Here is a 25,902-nt window from a genome sequence, read left to right as displayed (position 1 = left end):
AGAGCCAGGATATAAAAAAGTCTGGAGAAGTAAGGAGCCCCGTGTAAACGTCACGACCAGTAACTATTGTTTTCATGGTGTTTTGTGCATCACTATGAGTCTAAATGCAATGCTTTCCATAGTGGACTCTATGTCCATAGTGGACTAGCTGTGTGGCCTTGGACAAGTTCCTTAGCCTCTCTGTGGCTCCATTTCCTTATATGTAGAATCGAGATAATAATAGTACCTGCCTCCCAGTTGTATTGGGAGGATGAAATGAATGGATACATGCTGATTTCTGAGAATAGAGTCTGGCCCAACGGAAGTGCTGTGTAAGTGGGTATTTGTTACTGTTGTTGTTGTAACTGTCATACACACAATAGTTTAATATCTGCTGTTTTCCCAAATCCAGGAGGAGGAAACTGGAATGATCCCGTCGACATTACCAGTTCCCCCAAAGGCAAGTTTTCTTATACCTGTGTCCTCAGGCCAGAGTGCTTTCTGCAGCCAGACCCTGTGGTCAGAGTGTGAGTCACTTCATAACCCCTAGCCCCAACTTTCCCAGCCACAGCTAGGCCAGGAATGCGGAATGGGAAAACCAGAGTTATAGGCACAGAGGGTTCATTCCAAGCTGAGCCAGGGTAGAATCCAGGCCTTGGACTCTGTCTCCATCCCAGTCCTACCAGCGCAGTTAGGAGCTCCGGAGGGAGGAAGCTGGGGGTAGCCAGAGGGCACCTCTGGTGATACTGCTCTAGGAAGGCTGTGCCAACTGGATATAGCACTTGAACATAGCTGGAGTGGAATCAGTGGGCCGGATGTGCTCCATGGCTAGGGGCTCCCAAGGCCGCTGTGGTAGGGCTGGTCCAGGCTGGGGAAATGACCCACAGAAGGAGGGTCTTGGCTCTGCTGTGTTCAGGGCACCAGTAAGGGAAGGCAGAAAACCAGTCAAGTGACAAATGAGGCGAGAGAAGAAGGGATGAAGAGAGGTGACAGTACCGATGAGATCCACAGTCATTTGTTGACTGCCTCTCAATTGCCAGCCCTGTGCTGGTGAGTTCCAACCCCTGGATGTCCCCAGTCTAGCAGAGGAGGCCAGCAATTCTCTAAAGGGGATTCTGCTCAAGAAGGTCGCTGCCAAGGCTGAGGAGTGACCTTCTGTGAGTGCTTGGGGGCTGAGGCAGGGGTTATGCCAGGCTAGTGGCCTGGGTAGCCTTCTGGGAATGAAGAATTTAGGTTGCATTTTAAAGGATATGATTTCCAAATTGTAAGGAAGCCAGCATAATTTTTATTCACTGGAAGTGATTTCAAATGTTATTCTTGGTTTTACATTTTGAAGGCTGGTATGGCCTTTTCAGGGTCACATTTGATCTTGTTTACTTGTTCACAGGTCACAGCTGCACTGTGAGCAGCACACTCAGTTTGGCCGTCCATGCACCCATGAGAGGGGACCTATGTGTGACCCTGTCCTCAAGTGTTCTTGGTGGGAGAGGAGGGCAGCCATGGGATGATGTGGCAGGTGGAGGGGGAAAGGGGATGGGAGACACAGACGGGGACATAGTGAAAGGGGCAGGATTGGGTCAGGCTTCATGGGGTCCTGATCAGGGGTATGCCAGTGAAGGTCTCATAACCAGCTCTCAGTGGTGGTGGTAGTGGGGGCACATGCAAGAAGTAGAGGAAGCTTTGATTTGTAGCATTTGTCACCATGTACATATTTCCACCATGACTAACTTCAAGCTACCAACTCATCTGCAAATGCAGAATTGGTTAATTTCATGAATGTTTGCTAGATGCCTCCCAGATGTTGTATAACTGGCTCTCGTGAGCCTGTGGGAGCTGCCTCAGCACAGTAATGACTTTGAATCTTCTCTGCAACTGGTGGCTAAGGTCAGAGGTCCCGCTACCAGAGGCTCATCCTTCAAATTCAGGTTTGGTCCACGTTGAAAGGAGAGCTAGAGGGAAAGGGTCACCGGTTCTACCTTGTACTGTGGGGGCCATCCAACCAGGGGTCCACCATTTGCTGATCTGGAGCTGTGGACAATGGACTCCACCATTCCAAACCTTAGTTTTCTCATCTAGAAAATGGGATTCCTAACAGTACTGGCTCCCAGAACTATGGTGAGGATTAAAAGAGAAAGTTGCATCTGAGTATTCAGTTCATAGAAGGAACTCAGTGAACATGGCTGCCTTCTTGTCTAGATGGACAAGGCAATATCCTCTCACTTGTTGCCTCAACTACAACTTCTCTGAGAGGCCTTGGGAGGTGAGCCCTCAATCCTCAGGAGAAGACATTACTCTCCGGCCAAACGTTCTTTCTGAGTCAAAGCTGGAGCCAGCACAGGACAACAGCCTCAGGAAGTCACAAAGAGGGTGATGTTACTGCTCCAGAGACAAGCAGTAGTTTGCCTTTGTGCCCTTGTCTCTAATGTATGGGAAGCTCTGCTCACCTTGCCCTTGTTGTCCCTCCTCTTGAAATCCTCCCTCTCTAGATAGTTCCTAGATTCCCCCAAAGGTTCTACTGTATAACTTCCTACTGCTAATTCATACTAGGATGTGAACAACTGATACCCTCCTTTATTCCTCTCAAGGTATTGCTGGATACACCAAATGAATTCAGGCAATAAGAAAAAGTGAAAAGAAAAAAAGAAAAAATCGAGTGAGTCCAGAGGGACAGGTGTTCCCTGAAAGGCAGTCAGGAACATGGGGACCATGGCTCAGCGTGGCCACTGATCACTCACTGTATGCTCTGCACAAGTTGTTCGCCTTCTTTGAGTCCCACGTTCCCCACCTGTAACCTGAGGGAAGGGTATCTCACTCCCTCAGTCTGAGATACCAAGAGTGCAGAGGGTCACAGGAAGTGTATTACCTATTGTCACTGTATTAAATCGCCTCAAACTCAGTGGCTTAAAACAACACACATTTATTATCTCAAAGTTCTAGAGGTCAGAAGTCTAAAAAGGGTCAGCAGGGCTACATTTCTTCTGGAAGCTCAGCGAGGATCTGTTCCTTGCCTTTTCTACCTTCTAGAGGCTGCCTTCATTCTTTGTCTTGTAACTGCATTGCTCCGACCTCTGTTTCCACCCTCACTCTCCTTCTCTGATTTGGACACTCTTATGTCCCTCTTATAAGGACCCTTGTGATTATTGGGCCTGCCTTGATCACATCTGTGAAGTCGCTTTTGATATAGCAGGTAATATATTCACAGGTGTTAGGGATTAGGAAGTGGATATCATTGGGAGGCTATTATTCTGTTGACCATAGAAAGACTGTGTTTCACAAGGAGGCTCAATAAAGCCTTGGGGGTATCAATAGTGAAATCTACAAAGGGTAGACTAGCCACTGAGGGCAGTATCCTGGGCATTCAAGAACCCCTGAGACCAAATCATACATTTCTCAAGTGGCCCCTTTTGGTGACTGTGGGTTGGGCAAAACAGAGGATGGGGGGTGAGAGGGTACCAGGGTCAAGGCCCCGTTTCTAGAGTTTAAAACCTGGGATTCAGATGCAGTTCAGCTATGTGATGGTGGAAAAGTGCTCCCCTCCTGGAATAAATGGGGCTGACAGTTCCTTCCTGATTTGCCTTACAGGCCAGCCACAGTGGCTGTGAAGGTGCCTGACCAATTATCACATGCACATGGGGTGCTCCCTGCTGCTGTCCTTGTTGTTGGGATTATTGAGGAGAGTTACGGGAAGGGCCGGTGGTACCAGAGGTCAAGAAGATTTGGAAAGATTCCCAGAGTGAAAGATCAGGAGGCCAGAGACCCAGAGAGGGAAGGGAACAGTGTTTCAGTTGGAAGGAGCCTTGTAAAGGTGGTCTGGGCCAGACTGGAAACTGCTGACCCTGACTCTGGCTTTGATCAAAGCAATCATTGGACTCAGTTGTTTGTTAAAGTGGGGACTTTGAGATCCCAGGTCAAGATCAACGTCAGTAATGCTGGACCAGAAGGGCCGATATTTAATTAGTAACAACTTCTGATTAATAATCCCTAAGGGGCACCTGGGTTGCTCAATGAGTGGTTGAGCATCTGGCTTCAGCTCAGGTCATGATCTCACAGTTCATGAGATCAAGCCCCACATCCAGCTTGCTGCTATCAGCCTGTCAGCACAGAGCCTGCTTCAGATCCTCTGTTCCCCTCTCTCTGCCCCTTCCCCACTTGTACTCTCCCCAAAATAAAAATATGTATTAAAAAATAAATCCCTAGTCAGGCCCAAGTGTAGAAGAGTACTCCCTCCTCCCACCTCCAGCAGCTCATGGACTCTTACTACCAGGCATGTGCTGGGAGCATCCTTACTGCTGCCCAGGAAAGGGAGGGGCTCAGGCACAGCAGACCCCAGATGCATAGGAAGGGAATGGAGGACCACGAAAGGAAGGCACGGGGTGAAGTTCCTGAGGTCAGTCAGGAGCCCAGCCCTATATAAAGCCACCCCGGCTGAGCTCCTAGATGGGGACAGGGCATGTGTGTGACTTCCCCAATATCTGGCCCAGATTCCATTTAACAGGAACTTTAACAGAATTTAACAGAAACAGAATTTAACAGAAACAGAATTTAACAGAAACCAAGGGTGGTGCAGAGGCTTAATGAGCAGGAGGACTCCAGGGACTGCCTGGAAGAGCTTCTGCCTCAGCAGCATTGTATATTTCCATCAGCTGTGAGGTCCCAATGTTGTGGATACTTAGCAGGGTCAGCTGAGGGCCTGAGTCAACATTTCCTTCAGAATTCTACCTGGAAAAAGCATAGACAAAACTTCTTCCAGGAAGGACTGGGGGAAATGTTTGCAATGTACATGTAAAAAGCTAAATCCTTACCATATAAAACCTCTTATAAAATGAGAGTCCAACCCATTAAAACAATAAATTATTCACAAAAGAAATACAAACTGGCATTGAACATATTAAAAAGTTCAACCTCACTTTAATCAAATAATAAAAAATAAAACACAAAGGTACAAAGTGGACTTGATTTGTGTTTCTTGGTTTATGAACCATTATCACCAGTCCCATTCTGGAGGCCGTGCGTGACTGTTCCTGGAGTTATGTATTCTTTTTTATCTCCTACCTCTCTCCTCCAAAACCTTGTTCTTCACTGGTGAACAATCTAATGTGTTGAACATGAAGTCTGTCTCCTGGAACACACAACAAAATTGAGTATAATTCTTATCCCTGGTTCATGTGAAGCTCTCTCTTAAAAATTATTCTTATTTTTTTCTGAGAGAGTGAGCATGCACATATGAGCAGGGAAAGGGCAGGGAGGGAGGGAGAGTGAGAGAGAGAGAGAGAGAGAGAGAGAGAGAATCTTAAGCAGATTCCACTCCCGGCTCAGAGCCCATGACCTTGGGACCATGACCTGAGCTCAACAAACTGAGCCACCCAGGCACCCCTTAAAATTTATTTTTAATAATACAGTTAAAACCTGGGAAACCAGTGCTCTGAGAGAACTTGACACAGACACTGACCTGCTGTCACTCCATGCTTCCAGCTTCTGCCCAGGCAGCCACCATCTTGAATGCTGAGCCTATCATTCCCGTGCTTTCCCATTCATCTCTTTGAATTCCTTCCAAGTATTTTTGTTTCATTTGTTTTAATTCTATTAAAAGAATATCATGTACATATTTTTATGGGTCTTAGAAATGTTGGACATGTTCAAGAGGCAGTAAGGAGGTAGAGACTCACAGGATGGTGGTGAGGGGGTGAGGAAGGAATCCGGGACATCTCCTATGTTTCAGTCTTAGGAGATGGAGTAGGTGGTGTCATTCAGCTAGGTAGATGCAGGAGAGGAGAAGAGGCTGGGGGGGAGATGATAGACTCAGTTCTCAACAAAGCAATATTTTATGCTAACATTTATTGAGGGTCTACTGTGTTCTGGGAATTCTTCATGGAGTGGGAAATGCTCTGAAGTAAATGATAATATTTAAATCTCACAAGAACCCCATGAAGTAGGCACTATTATTATTATTATTATCATCATCATCATCATCATCATTTTGCAGATGGGGAAACTGAGGGATGGAAAGGTTTAGTAGGTTCTGAGTCTTTCAATGTGATGGTCCACACCTTTCTGCTACAAACCTAGATATATTGCATAAAATATTTTTAAAATATTAAATATTTATAAATAAAAATATTAATATAAAACTAAATATTTATACATAAAATATTTTTAAAATAACAAAAGCAAGGGAAATCCTTAGGTGATAGAGATACAAAAAATTAAAAGCCAGAGTGGACACACTAGGCATTTGTGGGTAAAACAAGTCCCACTAAAGAGAAGAATTTGTTAAAAAAATCAAAAGACACACATGAGGAAGAGTATGGAGAAACAATACAACTCTGAGTTGGTATTCTATAAGTAATAAAGAAAAATCTGAAAGATGTTATCAGTTCTTTTTTAAAATTTTTATTACTTTTTAAACTTAAATCGAAGTTAGTTAGCATATTGTGCAATAATGATTTCAGGAGTAGAATCCAGTGTGTCTTCCTTAATGCCCATCAGCCATTTATCCCATCCCCTACTCACTACCCCTCCAGCAACTCTCAGTTTGTTCTCTGTATTTAAAAGTCTCTTATGTTTTGTCCCCCTCCCTGTTTTTATATTGTTTTTGCTTCCCTTCCCTCATCTTATCTGTTTTGAATCTTAAATTCCACCAATGAGTGAAGTCATATGCTATTTGTCTTTCTCTGACTAAATTTAGCTTAGCATAATACACTCTAGTTCCATCCACATAATTGCAGATGGCAAGATTTCATTCTTTTTGATCACGGAGTAATATTCCATCGTATATATACACCACATCTTCTTTATCCATTCATCTGTCAATGGGCATCGGGGCTCTTTCCATACTTTGGCTATTGTCTATAGGGCTTCTATAAACATTGGGGTGCCTGTACCCCTTTGAAACAGCATTCCTGTATCCCTTGGATAAATACTTAGTGCAATTGCTGGGTCTTATCAATTCATCATTTAAAAAATGATGAAGGAGAAAATAAAAATCGCTTCTTGGTCTTTTGGCTAAGATCAAGTGAAGGAGAAAATAATGAGGAGAAGCCATAATGAAATAAGTGAGTACTATGAGAACATCTGAGGTTAAGCTACTCACCCAGAGTGATATGGCTATCAGTGGTAGGCTCAGAATCCCCACACTTGTGCTCTTCCTCGCTGACCTACAAGTACTGGGGTTGATGGGAAGAGTCTGTTGGGCCTCCCAGCACAGTAGCAAAAGTGGGTTTGGAGAGAGGTAGAGAATGCCTGGTTTCATCTAACTTTTATCCCCCTGTACTCTGGTCCACAGAGCTCCAGAGCTGGGCGTGTCCTCCTAACATGGCCTCCACCACCTCCCCTCTGCCACCTACCACTAAGGTTGCCAGTTCTGAGAACAGCAGCTCCTTCTATGACTATGAGTACTACCTGGACAGCGTGGCCTTCATGCTCTGCCGGAAGGATGAGGTGATGTCCTTTGGCAGGATCTTCCTGCCAGTCTTCTACAGCCTCATCTTTGTGCTGGGTTTGGGTGGAAACCTCTTTCTGCTAGTGGTCTTGCTCCGGTACATGCCTCGCAGGCGGATGACTGAGGTCTATCTGCTGAACCTGGCCATCTCCAACCTCCTGTTTGTGGTGACACTGCCTTTTTGGGGCATCTCTGTGGCCTGGCATTGGGTCTTTGGGAGTTTCTTATGCAAGACGATGAGCACCCTCTACACCATCAACTTCTACAGTGGCATCTTCTTCATTAGCTGCATGAGCCTGGACAAGTACCTGGAGATTGTTCACACTCAGCCCCACCACAGGCTGCGGACCCAGGCCAAAAGCCTGCTCCTGGCTGCCATGGTATGGACTGTGGCCCTGGCTGTCTCCATCCCTGACATGGTCTTTGTGAAGACACATGAAAACCCCACGGGCGTGTGGAACTGCTATGCAGATTTCGGGGGACATGGGACCAAGTGGAAGCTCTTCCTCCGTTTCCAGCAGAACCTCCTGGGGTTTCTCCTTCCACTCCTTATCATGATTTTCTTCTACTCCCGCATTGGCTCTGTGCTGGTCCGGCTGAGGCCCCCAGGCCAGGGCCGGGCTCTCAAGATAGTCATAGCCCTGGTGGTGGCCTTCTTTGTGCTGTGGTTCCCATACAACCTCACCTTGTTTCTGCACTCACTGTTGGACCTGCAAATCTTTGGGGACTGCAAGGTGAGTCAGCACTTGGACTATGCACTGCAGGTGACGGAGAGCATTGCCTTCCTTCACTGCTGCTTCACTCCCATTCTCTATGCTTTCTCCAGCCGCCACTTCCGCCAGTACCTAAAGGCTTTCCTCATCACTGTGCTCCGGCGCAACCAGGCACCTTGCCCTGCACAGGCCCCCCTGTCCAGCTGTTCTGAGAGCAGCAGGCTCACTGCCCAAGAAGAAATGACTGGCATGAATGACCTTGGGGAGAGGCAGGCTGAGCACTCCCCCGACAAGAGTGATACAGGGAAAAATGAAGCTTGAGTAGCCATACCACAGTCTGGTGAGAGTGGGTGGGACCCAGCTCAGTTGGGCATCCACCCAAAGTCGTCTTTTCAAGGGCCTCATGGACCATGTTGCCAAAACCAGTGGTCAGTTCTCAGGTCTCAACCATCAGCAGCATTTACTTACCCCTGCCTCTTCCTTTCACTTTCTTTATTGCCTTCCAGGAAACCATACTCTCTTGCATGAATTGCTACAGTAGTGTCCTAACTGACTGACCTTTATGCTCCTTATTGTCATGCTGTGTCCTGTCTTCTAATCTGCTCCCAGCAGCCAGAATGATCACCCACCCTCAGCCATCACTCCCATTTGCCTCAGCGTAGCCCAAGGCTTGCCACCCACCAGGGTGCTCTCTTTCCTGTAGCTCAGCTGGGAAAATATTGTTGCAGTATTGTTTAATGTCAGAGCCTTGATGGCAGCACCAAGGCTCTGGGGACCCAGGAGGCCTGGCAGTGCCCCACCTGGGGAACTTACCAGAAACGTGAGAGTCAGCAGGTGGGAGGCTAAGTGCACACAGGTTCCTGGCAGCCCAGGAGGATCTTCCTCCCAGTGCTTCCCATTCCCCCCTCTGGAGCCTTCCAGGGTCGCTGGAGCCTGAACAATCAAGTCTAAAACTTTTGTCTGGCTTCAGGGCTGGAGCTCTCACACGTGGAATCCCACACACTGTCTTACCCTTATACTCTTTCATTCCTTTTCATTTCCTGGACACTGGGCACCCCTTGTCTCTTGCACATTCCCACCTCTGTGTTTTTTGCTGGCCCATTCTCCTGTGTAACAGGGATCATTTTTTGGCCAGCTGTCCCCTCAGTCTTGTTCTCTAGCTCTCTCTCCTAAGGCCCCCAAGTCCCATGGTTAGGAAGGACTCTGAGCTCCCCTGGTGCCCTGGGAAATGAAGCTCTGTACCTGAAGGTGGTGATTCATCTGAGAATGTGGGGGTTGGGGTTCTGTTTTAGAGCTCATAAAATCTGGCCCACAAGGGACCTCAGTCATGCCCACATAGCAGCCTGACTGGTGGGATACAGCCTGAGCTGTACCAACTGGGTCTAGGTACCCCGAGTCTCTGACATCATATCCATGATGCATAGATGAGATGGGTGAGGTATGCCAGCCAAGGGACACCTATCAGGGCTTATCCCCAGCACTGGAAGATGTGTGTGTGTGGCGGGGGGGATGTCTATGTGCATCTGTCTGTGTTGCTGTGTGGGTTGTGCATAGTACATACAGCTGTCTGTGGATCTGACATGAACATGTCACTGTGTCCCCATGGGCCTTGTGTCTGTGTGTTCCTATGTGTCTTTCTTTAGCTGTGTAAGTGTGGGTATGTGCTCTCTGCAAACAACAGGTATATAAGAAGTGCCCTGAAACCTGTGCTCAAGGGGGAGGGGAAGGACTGGTCACCGGTGACCCATCGATCCCTTTCACTGTCCTAGTTGCCATGTACTGCAGCTGACCATAGCGAGGGCTCTGACTATAGCACAGAAGGCACTGGTCAGGGAGCGAGTTGGAGCTGGGCTCTCACAGCCCAGGCCAGGCCAGAGACCTCTTCATCCTGACCTTACTTCCCAGCCTGGACCTCGGTTCCTCCTGCTGCTCTCCGTCTGCCGACCCACAGGCCTGGCTCGCTGGCTACACTGCTCACATCTTTCCAGGAAAGCTCCCAAGATTCTCTTGGTCCTCAGACTCTGCGACAAGATGGACTCCTCCCCTGGCTGGCCCAGGGAGAGGGACAGGCATGGCTCTGCCTCTACCCTGTGAAATGTGGTTTGAGGGTTTACAGCTGTTACTGCCTATGGGGAAAAATGTTTTTTTTCTTTCCCAGGTGCCTGCAATTCCACCATTGGCATGCCATCCCTGATCTTGCTTTGTTACAAGCTGTCCTCAGAGGATACACATAGTGGGCTTTTCTTTGAAGGACAGAAAATTTGGTGCAGAAGTGAGGATTTGGGGGTCAGGATTGTTGTGTCAGGACAGGCAGTGACTAGATGTATCCTTAGGGGTCTCAGTCTTCCTACTGCCTCAAGGCCCTCGCAGAGAGTGTGTCCAGTCCCCATGCAAGGGGTGTGGGACTACAGGTGCTATGGGCCCCTCCTGTGCCTGCAGGTGGGCAGTGGCCTCTACATGCACACTCTAATCCTGGGATCTCACTGCTTCCGGGGAGGCCTGTTAGGGTGGGTGTCCATGACTGTGGCACTGTATACTGCCCCTGACCCACTGAGGCTTCCCTTGGTCCCAGGCATACCCTCAAACATGGAGTGCCTGGGAGATCACTCTCAGTTGAGACCTCTTGGTCTTGACTCAATGGATTTAGGCCCTCAGTCCTGCCCCCCAGCCTGTTGACAGGCCAGATTTCTTTGGGTATAGGGAAAATGAGGGGGTGTAGCACCTACATCTGAGCAGTACCCAGGAGGTGTGTGAAGGCCCTGCATCTTTGCCCATCCGTATCTCAATACCTGCTCTGGCACAGGGCCTGGCTGTGTGGGGAGGTCATTGATAAGCTCTCTGTGGTGGCTCCCAGCCTCTCAGGCCCCTTCTCCCTCTCCCATTCTCCCTGTGTGTCTCTTCTTGTGCTCCTGGCTCCTTGTGGAATAGGTTAGGATATCCTGGCTTCTCCAAGGTAGTCAGAGCTCTGTCAGGCTCCAGACAGATGTCATCATTTTGGGGCAGCTAGACCTTGGCCTCTGTCACATAGCTAGTAGGGACAGACTTCTGCCTCCAGACCCCAGCCCCTGCCAGAGTTACTCTAATAGCCTGGTATCTTGGAAAAACTCAGGGCAGAACAGCCAGCCTCAAAAAAATGCAAGAGGCCAGTCATAGATTTGGGATAGGTGAGTAGAGAGAAGCCCACTGGGCATCCTTGCAGGGGGTCTCTGCTGCCTGGCCTCCCTTCTCCAGGACCCTTTGCGGGCTCCCACAGTCACAGTCCCTCCTGTCCCAGCCCCAGCCAGGGCCCTTCCATCAGCCAGCTGTGGCTCTGGAAGCAGCACTTGGAGCCCTGGTAGGCATGCCTGGCAGCGGGACTGTCTCCATGTCATATGCCAGGAAGCTGAGTGAGGCCAGGGAGGGGAAGGAAATGATTTGACGACATGAAGTAAAGTAGCTGAGACAGAGCCAATTTTCTATCATTTAATCTCCATTTAGGGAACTGGGGGTCAGGGATGAAGTAATAAGATACCAAGCCCTGTGGGCTACAGTCCAGGGGACGGGGTAGGAGGAGGAAAGCAGGAAACTGAGAGCAACAACATGTAACAGATGTGCTGGGACACAAGCCATTCCAGGGGAGCCTCAGAGGGAGGGAGCCCATTTCTGGCCAGAGGATGGAATGGGTAACATCCAGGAAGGCCTCCTGAAGTAGCTGGCACTGGGGTTGGCAGTAAAAAGCAAGCAACTACTTTCCAGACAGTTCCATTGGAGAAAGTTGGCAAGGCTGAAATGCATTGGATTGAACATTTGGGGACCAACTGTGGCAAAATTTAAATGTTAGGTTCAAGGAGGGGATGGGGAACCAGAAAAGTGAAAGTATGACAAGTGAAAGGTCTGGTGAAAGGTCTCTGGCAGCAGGGTGAACATCTCTGCCTGGGGTGCAGACATGCAGAGTGCTCAGTCCTAGGAATGGCAGTGGGGCTGGGGAAAGGAGACAGTTTCAGAGGCCAGGCGGGGGGGGGTGGGGGGTGGGGTGGTGTCACACTGGCAGAACTGGGGCCTGACTGTATGTGGGTGACAGTGGGGAGGAAGTCAGATTTCTCCTCCAGATCTGTCTTGGGGGAGGGGGTGGTGGTGTCCTGAGCAGAGGCAGGCAGGGAAATCTGGAGAAGGAGGTAGTTCAGGGCAGAGGTGGGAGGACAGGTGCTGAGTTCTGCGTGGGCCACACCCAGAGGTGCCGTGGGACCCTGGCGGGGAGATTGAGGGTCTGGAAGTAGGAGAGAGCTCTGAACTCAGCAGTAATTGTGGAAACCACAGGAAGGGTTGAGACCACCCTGAGGTGGGAGTGTGGAGGGGAGACAAGGGTACTGAGGAGGGGCCTTGAATAACTCCTATGTGAAAGGCAGCATTTCTTCAGACCTGCCCTATCCAATTGGGGAGCCACTAGCCACCTGTGGCTGTTGAGCACTAGAATATGGCTAGTCTAAAGTGAGACACACGGCAAAGGGAAAGAGTACATACCAGATTTTTAAGCAACACACACACACACACACAGAAATGTAAAAATATTTCACAATATTCTTATATATGTATATTTTACTAATGTTCTTATATTGATATGCTAATATTTTGATATATTGGGCTAAGTTAAGTATATTATAAACATGAACTTCACCTGTTTCTTTTTATCTTCTAAAAAACATGTCAACTAAGAAATTAAAAATTACACACGTGGCTTGCCTTGTATTTCTTTGGATGAATGTGAATTCCACAGGATGTGGAATAAGCATTGAGGAAAATAAGATAGTGAGGCGGGAGGGTGGAGGTTAACATTTGTAAGACACTGTGTTACTCATGGTAACCACTTTCTCTACTGCAGGACTTGTCAAGGTACACCATTATTTCCCCAACTAAGTTTCTCTCAAATATTTCCCCCTTCCCCTGGACTTCGTATGAGAGGAAGGTTCTGCAGAACCCACTGTGAGAGATGTTTTTAAGAGAAAAAGACAAACCTATCAGGAAGCTAGAGGAAAGCCAGAGAGCAAGGAAGGCAAGCAGGACACAGGCAGGAGATACCACAGAACCAGAGGGAAGGGTGAGGCGGCTTCAGAGGGGTGAGAGGAGGCTCCCTTGGGGTTTCCCTGGCCAGGCTTGTGGCCACCTTGGCAGAGCTCACTCGGTAGGATGCAGGCGGTAGCGGAAGCGCACCTCATAGCTGGGCTGGGTGGTGCCGAAGCCCCAGCGCTGGGGGTCCACAGGTGGCACAGGTATATCAGGGTCCACCAGTTCCAGGTCAAAGTAGGTGACCATGAGCAGGACAAAGAGCTTCATCTCACTGATGGCCAAGAACCTCCCAGGGCAGATGGAGACACCCGAGCCCCACGGCATGGTATAGTGGTGGATCTTCTTGCCTGCCTTGTAGAAGTCTACCTTACGACTACCATTGGGGTTGAGGAAGCGATTGTACTTGAAGGCAGTGGGTTCTGGGTGGATGTCAGGATCCATGTGCACTGAAAGATAAGGGAAGAGAGCGACAATGTCTCCACCACGGAGCAAGTACTCCTGTCCACTGGCCATCTTCAGCATATGGTCACCGTGCACCACCCTGAGGAGGGTGGGTGCAGCCCCAAGCCGCAGTGTCTCTTCCATCACGCTGTCCAGCACTGGAGTATGGTGTAGGGCACTGATCTCAAAGTCAAAGGATTGCCTAGCCTTCAGCTTGGCCTCCCCCAGGACTTGGGCGGCCTCCTCCCTCACAGCACGCATGGCTTCTGGGTGCTTTAGGAGAAACAAAAGGGCCCAGAAGGAGGTAGGCCCCGTGTTCCCCTGGGAGGCCCAGAGCATCATGAAGTTGAATTTGTCTTGCATGGCTGGGGCTGTTCCCTGCTCCCTCAGAAACTGAAGCATGTGGGATATCCAGTTGCTTATGCCATTCTTCTCCAGGTTGTGGTTCACAGAGAGTGTCTTGTGGAAGAGACGCTGCAGTCTGCCCACTTCCAGCCACTCCTGGGGCCCCAGTAAGGAATAAACAAACCTGGGGAACAAGCGATCAAACTTGCGGAACTGGACAAATAACTCTTCTGCCTGTAGCAGGTCCTGCTCCTGGTTCTTTGTATAGCCAAATAAGCTCAGGTAGCCGGCCTTGAACAACACATTGTAGCAGAAGTGGAAGAGGCCATCTTCACGCCAGCAATTAGCATCCAGACTCTGGCCCGTGAGCCCCTGCAAAACCAAGGACAGGCTGTCCAGCATGGTTTTGTTGAGATCCTCCAAGCCATCCCCCATGAGGTATTTGGTGCTGGCAGAGTGTATCATCCGGTGGTCTCCCTGCATGGAGCGGTATCCAAATACCTTTAGCACCAGTTTTTCTGCATATTCCACAAAGTCTAGTTTTCTCTGTGCATCCTTGAGGATGGGGCCAAAGGAGAGGGGGTCCATGACAAAGGTGAAGTACTGGCCCCCTAGCTGCACTGTGAACACATCTCCATGCTTGGCCCGCATACATTTCAGAAATTCAAGCATATTCTTCCGGAAAGCCATGGCATGGCCCAGCCAAGGTATGGAGCCCTTATCCAGAGGGGGCTCCTGGGGTTTGCGTTGCCGGAACAGCCCCACCAGGCACAGGCACCCCACTGTAGCCACCAGTAGGGCTCCCAGCACCAGAGCCCAGAGCACCATGGCTGTGCTTTTCCAGGCTGATTTCCTCCAGGCACACTGTTCTCTGGGCGACCGAGAGCTTTTGAGAGGCCCTGACAAGCTGGGGGTGGACCTGAACCTTGCCCTGGTAAGTTATACTAAAATACCCTGGCAAGATAGTACATAGGAGTAAAATGTTCTAGATTTAGCACTTGCGGCAACCTAGTCATGCGGAAGTAGAGGGTGGGACCAGAAGGAAGCCCAGAAAGAAGCCTCTCCTCACCAGCTTAGGCTTTGCTGTAATCTTTTTAGACTCAGCCCCAGCATGATGTCTACAAACCTCTCATGGATCCCCCCCGGCACCCCCCCCATGATTTACTGACCATTTCCACCTTTATTTTCTCAAGGATTCATTTATTCATCAGTTTGCTAGCCCTCTAGCTACTGAGTGAGAAATGCAACACTCATTTATTAAGTTTCACATTTAGGGATGCCCCGGTCAGTTAAGCATCTGACTCCTGATATTGGCTCAGGTCACGATCTCACCGTTCATGAATTCGAGCTCTGCATTGGGCTTTGCACTGACAGTATGGAGCCTGCTTGGGATTCTCTCTCTCTCCCTGTCTCTCTGTCCCTCCTCCATTGTAAATAAATAAATTAGTTAAATTAAACTTAAAAAGTTTCTACCATCCCTGAGCCTCTGGACTGGAGCCCTATCTCTGGCCTAGTTGGTTTGCGCACTACTCTAGCAAGAAAGACAGAGTCGGAATCTTGGAATTATGAAATGTCAGAGATGATAAGGACTTCAAAGCAATCTCTTTGTTTCATGATTAGAGTGTAGGCTCAGAGTATAGTGGGAACTTTCTTTAACTGCTGTCCTAGCTTGGGTGAGGTGAGCTGACCATTTACTGGGGGCTTTCTGCGAGATGTCAGGCTAGGTCCCTGTCTGCAGGCCCAGGAAAGAGAAAGTTCTGCCATTGATTCTAAGGCCATTGTTGCAATAAGGTGAGGTTCAGGATCAACTCATCCAGTTCTGGCGACCTCAGGTTATTCTTTAACTTCCTAAGTGACTTGCAAACAGGGACTTTGTCTCCTCCGATTTCCACATGACCTCTTGAGTGAGCCCCCCTTGCCTTGTGCTGCTCCTCTTTGCAGGGAGCTGGATATGTACACATTCTGCCTCCATGAAGTCCTCTCTCTGATTGCTTAGGGCAACCACAGCAATTACTCAGAATCATCAACTCTCCCCAGCCTTAGAGTCTGCAGTCAGAAACTATCTGTGGGCCAACATGCATAAGCTGAACTTTGTTCCCCAGTTTTTAATGGATAGGAGCACCATGTTACATTCATTCTTACCTTGATTAATTTCATTCCCTCCTTCCTTGGAACAGCCCCATATATCCGTCCAACAGATATGTACTGGGCACCTACTGCCAGAAATTCTGCTATAACCAACCTTGAATGAGATGTATCTGGACCCTGCTGTTCCCTGCTCCCTCAGAAACTGAAGCATGTGGGATATCCAGTTGCTTATGCCATTCTTCTCCAGGTTGTGGTTCACAGAGAGTGTCTTGTGGAAGAGACGCTGCAGTCTGCCCACTTCCAGCCACTCCTGGGGCCCCAGTAAGGAATAAACAAACCTGGGGAACAAGCGATCAAACTTGCGGAACTGGACAAATAACTCTTCTGCCTGTAGCAGGTCCTGCTCCTGGTTCTTTGAAATAAGCTCAGGTAGCCGGCCTTGAACAACACACTGTAGCAGAAGTGGAAGAGGCCATCTTCACACCAGTAACTAGCATCCAGCCTCTGGCCGGTGAGCCCCTGCAAAACCAAGAACAAACAGGCTGTCCAGCATGGTTTTGTTGAGATCCTCCAAGCCATCCCCCATGAGGTATTTGGTGCTGGCAGAGTGTATCATCCGGTGGTCTCCCTGCATGGAGCGGTATCCAAATACCTTTAGCACCAGCCTAAGGAAGGGAAAAAAGATATTAAATCACTGCCCAGAGAAGTATATAATTACAATTGTGTTAAGTGTAGCAAATGAGAGGGGCAGAGCAGAAAGTGGGGTGGGGAGTCAGGAAGGCCACACTGATTAATTGGTAATTAAGTGGAGACAGGGAGGAAGGCAAAGTCAGGTCAACGCGTGTTGTATGGTGGTGGTGCTACAGGTGGAGGTCTGAGAGCGTCGGGGGTGTGCTGCCCAAGGTATGTAGCAAAGCCATTCCAAGGAACCGGGTGCACACACATTCTGAGGCCAACGTGGCTGGAGGGCTCAGTGGAAGTGGTTTTCAGCACCGTGCAGGCTGGGCAGGCTCAGCGCGACTTGGGCTTTGACCTACCGCGCTGCACTCAACTCCTCTCACGCCAGCTGGTTCAGTCCACCTATAGCCACTGAAGGGCGGCCTGATGGAGGGGCAGGGATTACCGGCTCTGCCAGGGCAGGGGCGAGCCTGCCCCAGGGAAATCAGCCAGGCGACAGCCCTCACACCTTCCCGAGTGGCCGGGGGGCCAGCGACCCTGAGCGAGTCCAGCGGCACTTCTCTCGTACCCAAATAGGGCCGCAGCTCCGCCGGAGGGTGGGACAGTTACAAAGGTGAACTGAGAGCCCGGGAAGGATCAACGACACGCAGAGATGGCCTCCGGGCGTGCTAGAGCGGGCGCGGGCCCAAGGGCAGGAGGCATGGTGACGCACTTCCGCCCTTGCAGTCTCTGCTACAGAGTCTCTAGGCTGGTGTTGTGGGCAGGTCTCCGCGCGGAGGCGCCCTCTGTCCGTCGATCGCTAGGCTTCACAGAGAGGTGCTGTGTGGCTGTCAGTTCGTCTGCGGAGCTGGTCAGTAAGGGCTTGGGGCTGGGGGAAGGCGTGCGAACACGGGCGGCCTCCTTCACTGCCACCAACGAGCACGCTTAGCGTGGCCACCGCTCCGGTCTCACTCCTGAGAGTTCTTACCCCGTAAACCTGGCAGGAGCATTGTTTCTGCTGTCCTTCGACATTTTTTGTGCTCCTTTCTTTCACACCTCATTTGCACATTCCGTGGTGGGCAGGGGTGGTGGGCTGTGGTTTGAGATCTTTGGACAGGGCTCAAGAGGGTCTCTGGTCCAGTCTGGTCTCATGTCTTCACATTCCATATATGGCCCAGAATTTTGAGCGATTGTGCGCCCATTGGAGGGTTCCGTCTACTTGCTGGGGTTTCTATATCGGGATTCTTTTTGGGGTGTTCTCTAGAGCAGCTGTACTGGCTACCCCCTGCATCTCGTTTGCCCTTTGTTCCAATGCTTGATGATGTTGACTGCTCCCTCAGTGCCTGGTACTTCCTGCCCACTACCTCACCCCCAGAAGTCAACAACAGTACTGTTGAAATGGAGATGCAGGGGAGAAATTGTTTCACTCTGCCTTTAGGTCAAATAGTAGTCTCATTTGATTTTGGGCTGAACTTATTTATGGCTTCCTTTCCTTCCTAGCTTTCAAGGTTCCCAATTTTCTAGGAAGAGAAGGAAACATCTTCACTGCAGCTGGGTTCTTGACAACCTGACCCCAAGTTAATTATTTTACTCCTAGTCTGTATCACATATACCAGGCAACAGTGAAGTCAGTGTAGGACTTAAAGGGCAAACTTGGGTTCTTGTTTCGGCTTTGTCATAACATGACCCAGGACATTTGTTTATCTCTCTGGGCATTACTATTCTGGTGTGTCAAATAGGAAGCTAAACTTGAGGTATTTGCCAACAATGAGATGCCATTATAAAGACATTGGACCATACATTTACTATGAGGCTTAGATGAGGATATATAGTGGGAGAAGATGGAGGGATAGGATGGGAATTGGACTGACTGACCTTGCACCTATCCTGTTCATGGGTCTGTACTGATCATCCCCATTGTCACTATAACCATCACTATTCTGATTTTGAGAATTCACCATAAGCCAAGGTGCTAGATGTTTTACACGTATTAAGCAGTCTAATTCTCATCAACTTATGGGGAAACTCCAAGACCACCCTCACTTTCAGGGAGTCCCTAGAAGAACTAATGGGACTTGGTGTATGGTTGTACTCTAAGATTTATTACAGTGGTGTACTAAGGATGTATAACCAGATCATAAGGGAAGAAGAGACACATGGAGTCTGAAAGAATCCACATGCAAGCTTCCTAATGCTTTCTTCTTGGAAGAAGAAATCACAAGAGAAATGACAAAATACCTTGTGATGAATGAAAATTAAAACCAACATACCAAAACTCATGGTATATAGTGAAAGCAGTGTTCAGAGGTAAATTATAGCTGTAAATGCTTATGTTAGAAAAGAATATCTCAAGTCAATAACCTAAGTTTACACCATAAGAAGTTAGAAAAGAAGAGCAAACTAAACCCAAAGCTAGAACAAAAAAGGTAAGCATAAAGATTAGAGCAGANGGGGGAGATGAAGGGGGGAAATGGTGGGGGAAAGGGAGAGAGGCAAACCATGAGAGACTCTTGAATGCTGACAAAAACTGAGGACTGATGGATGTAGGGGGGAGGGGGGATGGGCATGGAGGAGGGCACTTGTGGGGATGAGCACTGGGTGTTATGTGGAAACTAATGTGACAAACTATTTGTAAAAAAATAAAAATAAAAATAATAAATAAGACCCCCCCCAAAAAAAAGATTAGAGCAGAGATAAATGAAATAGAGAATAGAGAAAATCAGTGAAACCAAAAGTGGTTATTTGAAAAGTTCAACAAAATTGACAAAACTTTAGTTAGATTCACTAATAAAAAAAAGGAAAGATGATACAAATAATGAAAATCAGAAATGGAAGTGGAGACATAACTGCTGACCTTACAGAGATAGAAAGGATCATAAAAGAACATTTTTGATAATTGTATGCCAACACTATCAATAATGTACATGAACAAAATAGATAACCTAGAAGAAATGGGCAAATTCCCTGAAATACAAACTACCTAAACTAACTCAAGTAGAAATAGAAAATCTCAACAGTAAATAAGTAACAAGAGCTTAAATCACTAATTAAAAGCCTCCCAACAAAAAGAAGCCCTAAACCAGATGGTTTCACTGGTGAATTCCACCAAACATTTATTATTTTTTTAAGCTTTTTTTTTTTTTTTTTTTTTAGTAATCTCTATGTCCAATGTGGGGCTCAAATCCACAACCCCGAGATCAAGTTGCTCCTCAAACTGAGGAAGCCAGCCACCCCTTTACCAAAAATTTAAAGAAGAATTAATACCAATGCTCAAACCTTTACAAAAAATTTAAGAAGAAACACTTTATAACTTATTCTGGGAAGCCAGTAGTACCATGGTAAGAACATCACATAGAAGAAAATTTCAGGCAAGTATCCTTTATGAATATAGATGCAAAAATCCTCAAAACAAAATATTAGCAGATCAAATCCAATAGCATATTAAAAAGATGATTCACCATAACCAAGTGGGGTATATATCAGAAATATAAGGATGGTTGAACATAACATCAATACAACATATTAATAGAATGAAAGAAAAAAACCTACATGATCATCTTAATCAATGCAGAAAATGCATTGAAAAATTCAACATCCTTTTATGATAAAATATTTTAGAAAACTAAAAATAGAGGGAAAGTTCCTCAATATGATAAAGGTTATTTATGAAAAACCCATAGCTAATATCATACTCAATGGTGAAAGACTGAAGAGTTCCCTTTAAAATCAGAAGGCAGAAGACAAGGAGACCCACTTTCACTACTGCTTTTCAACAGTGTGCTGGAAGTTCTTGCCAGAGCTATTAGGTAAGAAAAAATAAAAGCCAAATTGGAAAAGGAGAGCAAAGTCTCTATTTGCAGATAACATGATCCTATATATAGAAAAATCCCAAAGAATCTCCAAGAGAACTACTAGCATTCATAAATTCAGCAAAGTTACAGGGTACAAGATCAACACAAAAATCAACTGTGCTTCTATGAACCAGCAGTGAACAATCCAAAAAGGAAATTAAGAACACAGTTCCATTTACAATAGCATCTAAAAGAATTAAATACTCAGGGGAAAAAAATCTAGCAAAGTTGGTGAAAGACTTGTCTACTGTAAATACAAAACTTTGCTGAAAGAAATTAAACTTACATAAATTAAGATGGAAAGACATTCCATGTTCATGGAGAGGAAGGCATAACATTGTTAAGAAGTCAATACTACACAGAGTGATCTATAGATTCAACACAACATGATCTATAGATTCCGATAGTATTTTTCACAGAAATGGAAAAGCTGATCCTCAAATTCATATGGTATTGAAGGGGGGCCCCAAATAGCCAAAACAATCTTGAAAAAGAACAAAGTTGGATGACTTTGAAAAACTACAAAACTACAGTAAAACAACAACAACAACAAAAACACATTGTGGTACTAGTTTAAGGACAGACATATAAACTAATGGGATAGAATGGAGAGTCCAGAAATAAACCCTCACGTATATAGTTAATTGATTTTCCAGAAGGATGCCAAGACAAAGGCTTTAGGAAAGGACACCATTTCAACAAGTGGTGCTGGGAAAACTGGATATCACATGCAAAAGAATGAAATTACACCACATACAAAAATTAAAGTGTATCAAAGACCTAAACAAGATGTAAAACTATAAAACTCTTAGAAGAAAACATTGAAGAAAGTCTTAATGACATTGGATTTGGCAACAATATCATGTATGTGACATTAAAAGCACAGGCAACAAAAGAAAAATAGATAACTTGAATTTCATCAAAATTAGCTATATAAACCCCTAAGGGTAAACCCACAGAAATTCAAGTCCAGACACAATGTAATCAAGCTTCAAAAATCTAAAGACAAAGAAAATGTTTTGAAAGCAGCTAGATAGAAACAGCATATCACATATAGAGAAACAACTCAAATGACCTTGGCTTTCTTATCAGAAACCATGAAAATCATTTGCAAGTGGCATGAAGTTTATCAAGTGATTGATGAAAGAAAAGAACTGTTAATTAAGAATCCTATGTCAGTAAAAATATCCCTTAGAATTGAAGGTAAAATCAGCATATTCTCAAATGAAGGAAAATTAAGAGAATTGTCACTAGCACACCTACCCTAAAGTGATGGCTAAAGGAAGTTCTACAAACAAAAGAAACAGTAAAAGCAAGAATCAGGAGCCTGCTTAAGAGTCTCTCTCTTTCACCCTCTGNCACACAGTTAGTTGAATGGCAAAGGAAACTCTGAAGGACATAAGCAGGGTTACTGGATGTAGCAAGTCCTGGCAAATAGACTGTATGGATTCCTACCCCTTCATATGAAGAATACTGCTGGGCATAGACTACAGTAGACATCTTTTCAGGGTATGACATTACACTTTTCCACACAGCATATGTGCACAATACCATTCAAAGATTCTTCGATGACCTATGTTCCATATTTAGCTTCCCTAAACACGCCCAGTAAGATAACGGTGCTACTTTTATAGCTAAAAGTACAACAGTGGACAACTACCTGGGACATTATCTGGGCCTTTCATGATCTATATCATTCCCAAGAAGCAGGTGCTGTTAAAAGAGAAAGTGAACTCTGAAAAACCAAAAAAGATAGCTGGGCAATCAAGCCTAGGCTCTTAGTAGTGTACAAATTAAGATAGTCTGTTTGGGTCCCAAATGTGATAATTACCTAAAAGAGTACCTCCTGTTGAAGTATAATGTCTAATTATGAGGTTCAGGAGTGGAAGAAAGCCCTAACTGGCCACAGGAAACCCAAACCACACAATTAAGCCATGTAACTCTATTTTTCCCCGCCTTCCTATGCCTATCCCTGGAGTATTAGAATTTGCAAGTAGGAAAAAAGAGCTGGGAACTGGGAGACTGAAACTTATTGTAACCCCTCACCCACCCATGCTTGCTGGATTTGGACAATTAGAGATAACGATTATGATGATCATGAATTATGAGATGAAAACTACTAAGGTGGTCTTGGCATGGCCCACATGTCAGAGAGTGGGGGATATTCTCGGATGTTCTAAATTATAAAAGAAAGGAACTTCTGAGCTAACCAGGGATGAGTCTAAGCATATGGTATGGGTTAGACATGGAGAGAATTGGGGAAAAGGTGTAGTAATGGTTGCAAAGACTAGTCATAATGGTCATATGGCTGTGTGAGGAGAGAAACCACCCTGGTTGGTAAGAATTAGACCCTGGGACAGGGGCAGAGTGAGGGACCACTTAGGTTTAGTCTGTAGGGTATCTGACCAATTTAACCCAAGCTTCCATCACCACCTTCAGTTTGACTACTGACCAACAAATGATCTTAATTTAAAAAATCTCAGAATCCTCCCAACAGCCACTGACTCCAGAAAGAGATACTCTCAGCAAGGAACAACAGAATAGATTAACTTTCTGGACATTGAAATGATTCCCTTTAGCCTTGTTCTGTCATTGTTGGACTTTTTGTACATTTTTCACAGACTACTGATGGTTCTAAATTCTCTAGTATGAGTGGTAATGGAGATTGTACTGGATTTTTTGCTGGCCAGTTTAGGTGGGGTATGTGCCATTGCCAATATCTCTTGCCTCACTTAGAATAATGACACATTTAGCTAGCTTGGCTCTAAATGAGGAATCTGGATATGTTCCATTCTTTAGTGGGCCTGGTTATACTACTGTGTATCACTACCATGGTCACTTTTGTCTAATGTTGCCTAAGACAAATGGAATGTATTTGATCCAAGACTTTCGGAGTACAGCTAATTAGAGTATCTGATGACTTACATGGTGGCTCATCTTCCTGAGAATTTTTATATGGAAAGGTTGAGAGGTCTAGTTGTAGGGAAGTGTCTCCACCATGGTGCTCTGGCAAGTTTTCACATATCTATGAAGCCCATGCAGGCAAAGCCTTGAACTACAGCTGATCTGAGTCATGGCAGATCACCTTGTGATCCTTTGGGAACATGAAAGGATGAGAGAAGTTTTACAGGCCTTCAAGCCCATCTCCCACTCATTCCCTATGTCTTGTGGGAGGCTGTTATGAGACAGTTTCTCATTGCCTCTCAGATTCTGAAGAGGCATAAAGCTTTCTGGATATAACTACATACTGTAACAGTTAGCTACAGTCTAAAATTGGCTTCTCACCAAGGATGCTGCAATCATTGAGCCCTCTTTGGTTTTGGTGTCATTGTGTTTAGTGTATGGGATTAGGACTTGGGGACTGGCATGCTTGGATACCCTTACTTTTGCTGTTTATGTAAGTAGTACATTATATGAATCTAAAAGTGGCTTACTGTATCTTTACGGGCTGAGTCAGTTAGGACATTGCCTTGACCTTGCCTGCTGGTGTATGTTTAACAGGAAGAACAATAGAAATAGTAAAAATATATGAGTAAATATGATAGACTATCCCTCTATTTGGTTTAGTTTTGAACCAAAAGATTGGTTAGAGCCGTAAGAGACCTTTCTTATGGTCTTCCTTAAGACTGTGACTTAATAATCAGGTATCTGAGGGCTCCTTGTTCTGAGCTAAAACTCCCATAATTGTTTCACACTCAGTGAAGCGTTCTCCATTTTTCCTGAAGAAAATCATGGGCATTTGTTGTGTGCTCATCTTTCCTAGTGATCCTACCCTAGGATACTAGGGTAAGGCTCAGTCCTTCCTTCTCAGTGCTCAGGGAGTATTCACTAGTGTCCATTTTTGAGTTTCTTCAGTATCCTCTTAGAAACAAATAAACATACCTTGGACCTCTTCTGAGGTCTCCTTTGTTCTGTGATTTTTCACAAGTATGGTATCTCTAAGCTCTCAGTACCTGGGGACCTAAAAGGAATATGAGCCTCTAGGCTGGAATTTCTGTGAAGTAGACATTTCCCTAATTTGTTCATCCCAAGAGACTATATGTACAAGTGGAAAATGGACACACCATATAGAAAAATAGAACTCTCACCCACAGTCTGCAGCAACCAGTCCAGGAAGCCAACGCATTATCTGTAGTTACCAGTCTAGGAAGTCAAACTACTATCTGTGGCAACCAGTCCAGGAAGCCAAAATAAACCTTGTAGCAATCAGCCCCACACAGCCAGAATTTGATTAATATCCTCTCTCAACCAATCACATAAGATGCTTTGCTTCTATTTAGCCCCCCCAGGCCAACAGTCTCTAATCAGAGCATACCTGAAGTCTCCCACCTCCCCCCACCGCTAACTATAGGGCTTTCTCACTTCTCTGTCCAACCTAGAGCCTGCCAAATCCAAGTGATGGTGGTTGACTCCCTGGCTTAGAGCAAGCTTTCAATAAATAGCCTTTGCTTGTTCTTATGTTGGTGGTCTTTTATGTCCACAATTTCGTTTAAAGGTTTAATTTCCCCGACATGCTGTGTGATGTTAGATAAGCCATCTCCTCTCTTTGGGCCTTACTTTCTTCAACTGAAAAACGGTTTCAACAGTTATTCATTCCTTTATTCAACAAATATCCCTTGGCACTTAAAGAAACTGGTCCGCTAGACATTGGGTGGTTATTTGAGGCACAAAGATGATCAGGGACGTTAGTTGCTCTCTGGGAATGTAGAACCCAGTAAAGGGAAGCGGCTATATGAACAGGCAAGGCAAATCAAGTATTTGCTACTTCTTAGTAGCATCCATCCTGCAAGGGTGCAGTGCAATACCGAAGAAGCGTGGTCAGTGGGAAGAAGAGGGCTGGGAAAGGATTCCCAGAGAAAGCCTCCTCCCCAAGCCCGCTTCCCCCGAGTTCCCACAGCAGCGCCCCAAGGCAGTCTGTGTCTGTGGAAGAGACAGACTGCTGGACTCGCTCTCTCCTCCCTGTGTCTTTGGGGTGCCAGAGGGAGGACCACAGAGACGTGGCGCCCTCCACCGTCCTAGAGAAGCCAGAGTGGCAAGACTGCGGCCGCTTCCACCTCTCTGGTGCGCAGCGTGGGGAGCTGAGCGTGAGGCTGACCGGGCCAGCGTGGCGTGGAGCCCGGGGCTTGCGCGGCCGGCTCCTGGGCCGCTGTATCAGACCCGACGCGGTCCGGAGCGTCCCTCCCCGACCCCGGGCAGCGATCCCCCGCTCCCCTGTAGGGCCTGGCGCGCGCTCGCTTCCCGGGAGGGCGGCCATGGCCGTGGCGGCCGCGGCCCTGGCGAGCGGGGCCCCCTTCGGCCCTGCACTCGAGCTGCTACCGGGACAGCCCGCGCCGGCCCGGGCGCGCCC

At 46.8% G+C, this 25,902-nt stretch overlaps 2 protein-coding genes and 1 long non-coding RNA gene across 9 annotated transcripts in view; 1 reads left to right on the top strand and 2 right to left on the bottom strand.

The window, feature by feature from the left end:
• The window catches only part of ACKR2 (atypical chemokine receptor 2), a 51,028-nt gene extending 38,184 nt beyond the window's left edge, over positions 1 to 12,844 (top strand). For 2 of the 7 annotated variants that reach the window (XM_077753705.1, XM_077753704.1), the window contains 2 exons: positions 392 to 439; positions 7,262 to 12,844. In XM_077753705.1, coding sequence (XP_077609831.1) covers positions 7,291 to 8,451 — 1,161 coding nt within the window. In that variant the 5' untranslated portion in view covers positions 392 to 439; positions 7,262 to 7,290 and the 3' untranslated portion in view covers positions 8,452 to 12,844. The other 5 variants (XM_077753703.1, XM_077753709.1, XM_077753710.1 and 2 more) reach the window with 4 other exon arrangements.
• On the bottom strand, positions 4,887 to 5,739 carry LOC144223037 (uncharacterized). The gene is made up of 3 exons (XR_013332534.1): positions 5,646 to 5,739; positions 5,429 to 5,559; positions 4,887 to 5,098 (listed from the first exon to the last, which is right to left on the bottom strand). It is a non-coding gene; the product is annotated as an uncharacterized LOC144223037 (long non-coding RNA).
• On the bottom strand, positions 11,579 to 14,961 carry CYP8B1 (cytochrome P450 family 8 subfamily B member 1). The gene has a single exon (XM_077753702.1). It carries the CDS (start codon positions 14,785 to 14,787, stop codon positions 13,282 to 13,284), a length of 1,506 nt encoding a protein of 501 aa, XP_077609828.1. The 5' UTR covers positions 14,788 to 14,961; the 3' UTR covers positions 11,579 to 13,281.
• Between the last annotated feature and the right edge of the window lie 10,941 nt (positions 14,962 to 25,902).

Source organism: Crocuta crocuta, unplaced genomic scaffold, assembly GCF_008692635.1.
Source record: "Crocuta crocuta isolate KB4526 unplaced genomic scaffold, BGI_CrCroc_1.0 scaffold655, whole genome shotgun sequence".
Classification (NCBI taxonomy): Eukaryota; Metazoa; Chordata; class Mammalia; order Carnivora; family Hyaenidae; genus Crocuta; species Crocuta crocuta.
The sequence above is the reverse complement of the archived record's forward strand: the minus strand, read 5'-3'. Positions and strand labels throughout refer to the sequence as shown.

Coding starts and splice junctions, on each gene's coding strand:
- CYP8B1 (XM_077753702.1), bottom strand. CDS start 14,787: ATGGTGCTCTGGGCTCTGGTGCTGGGAGCCCTACTGGTGGCTACAGTG.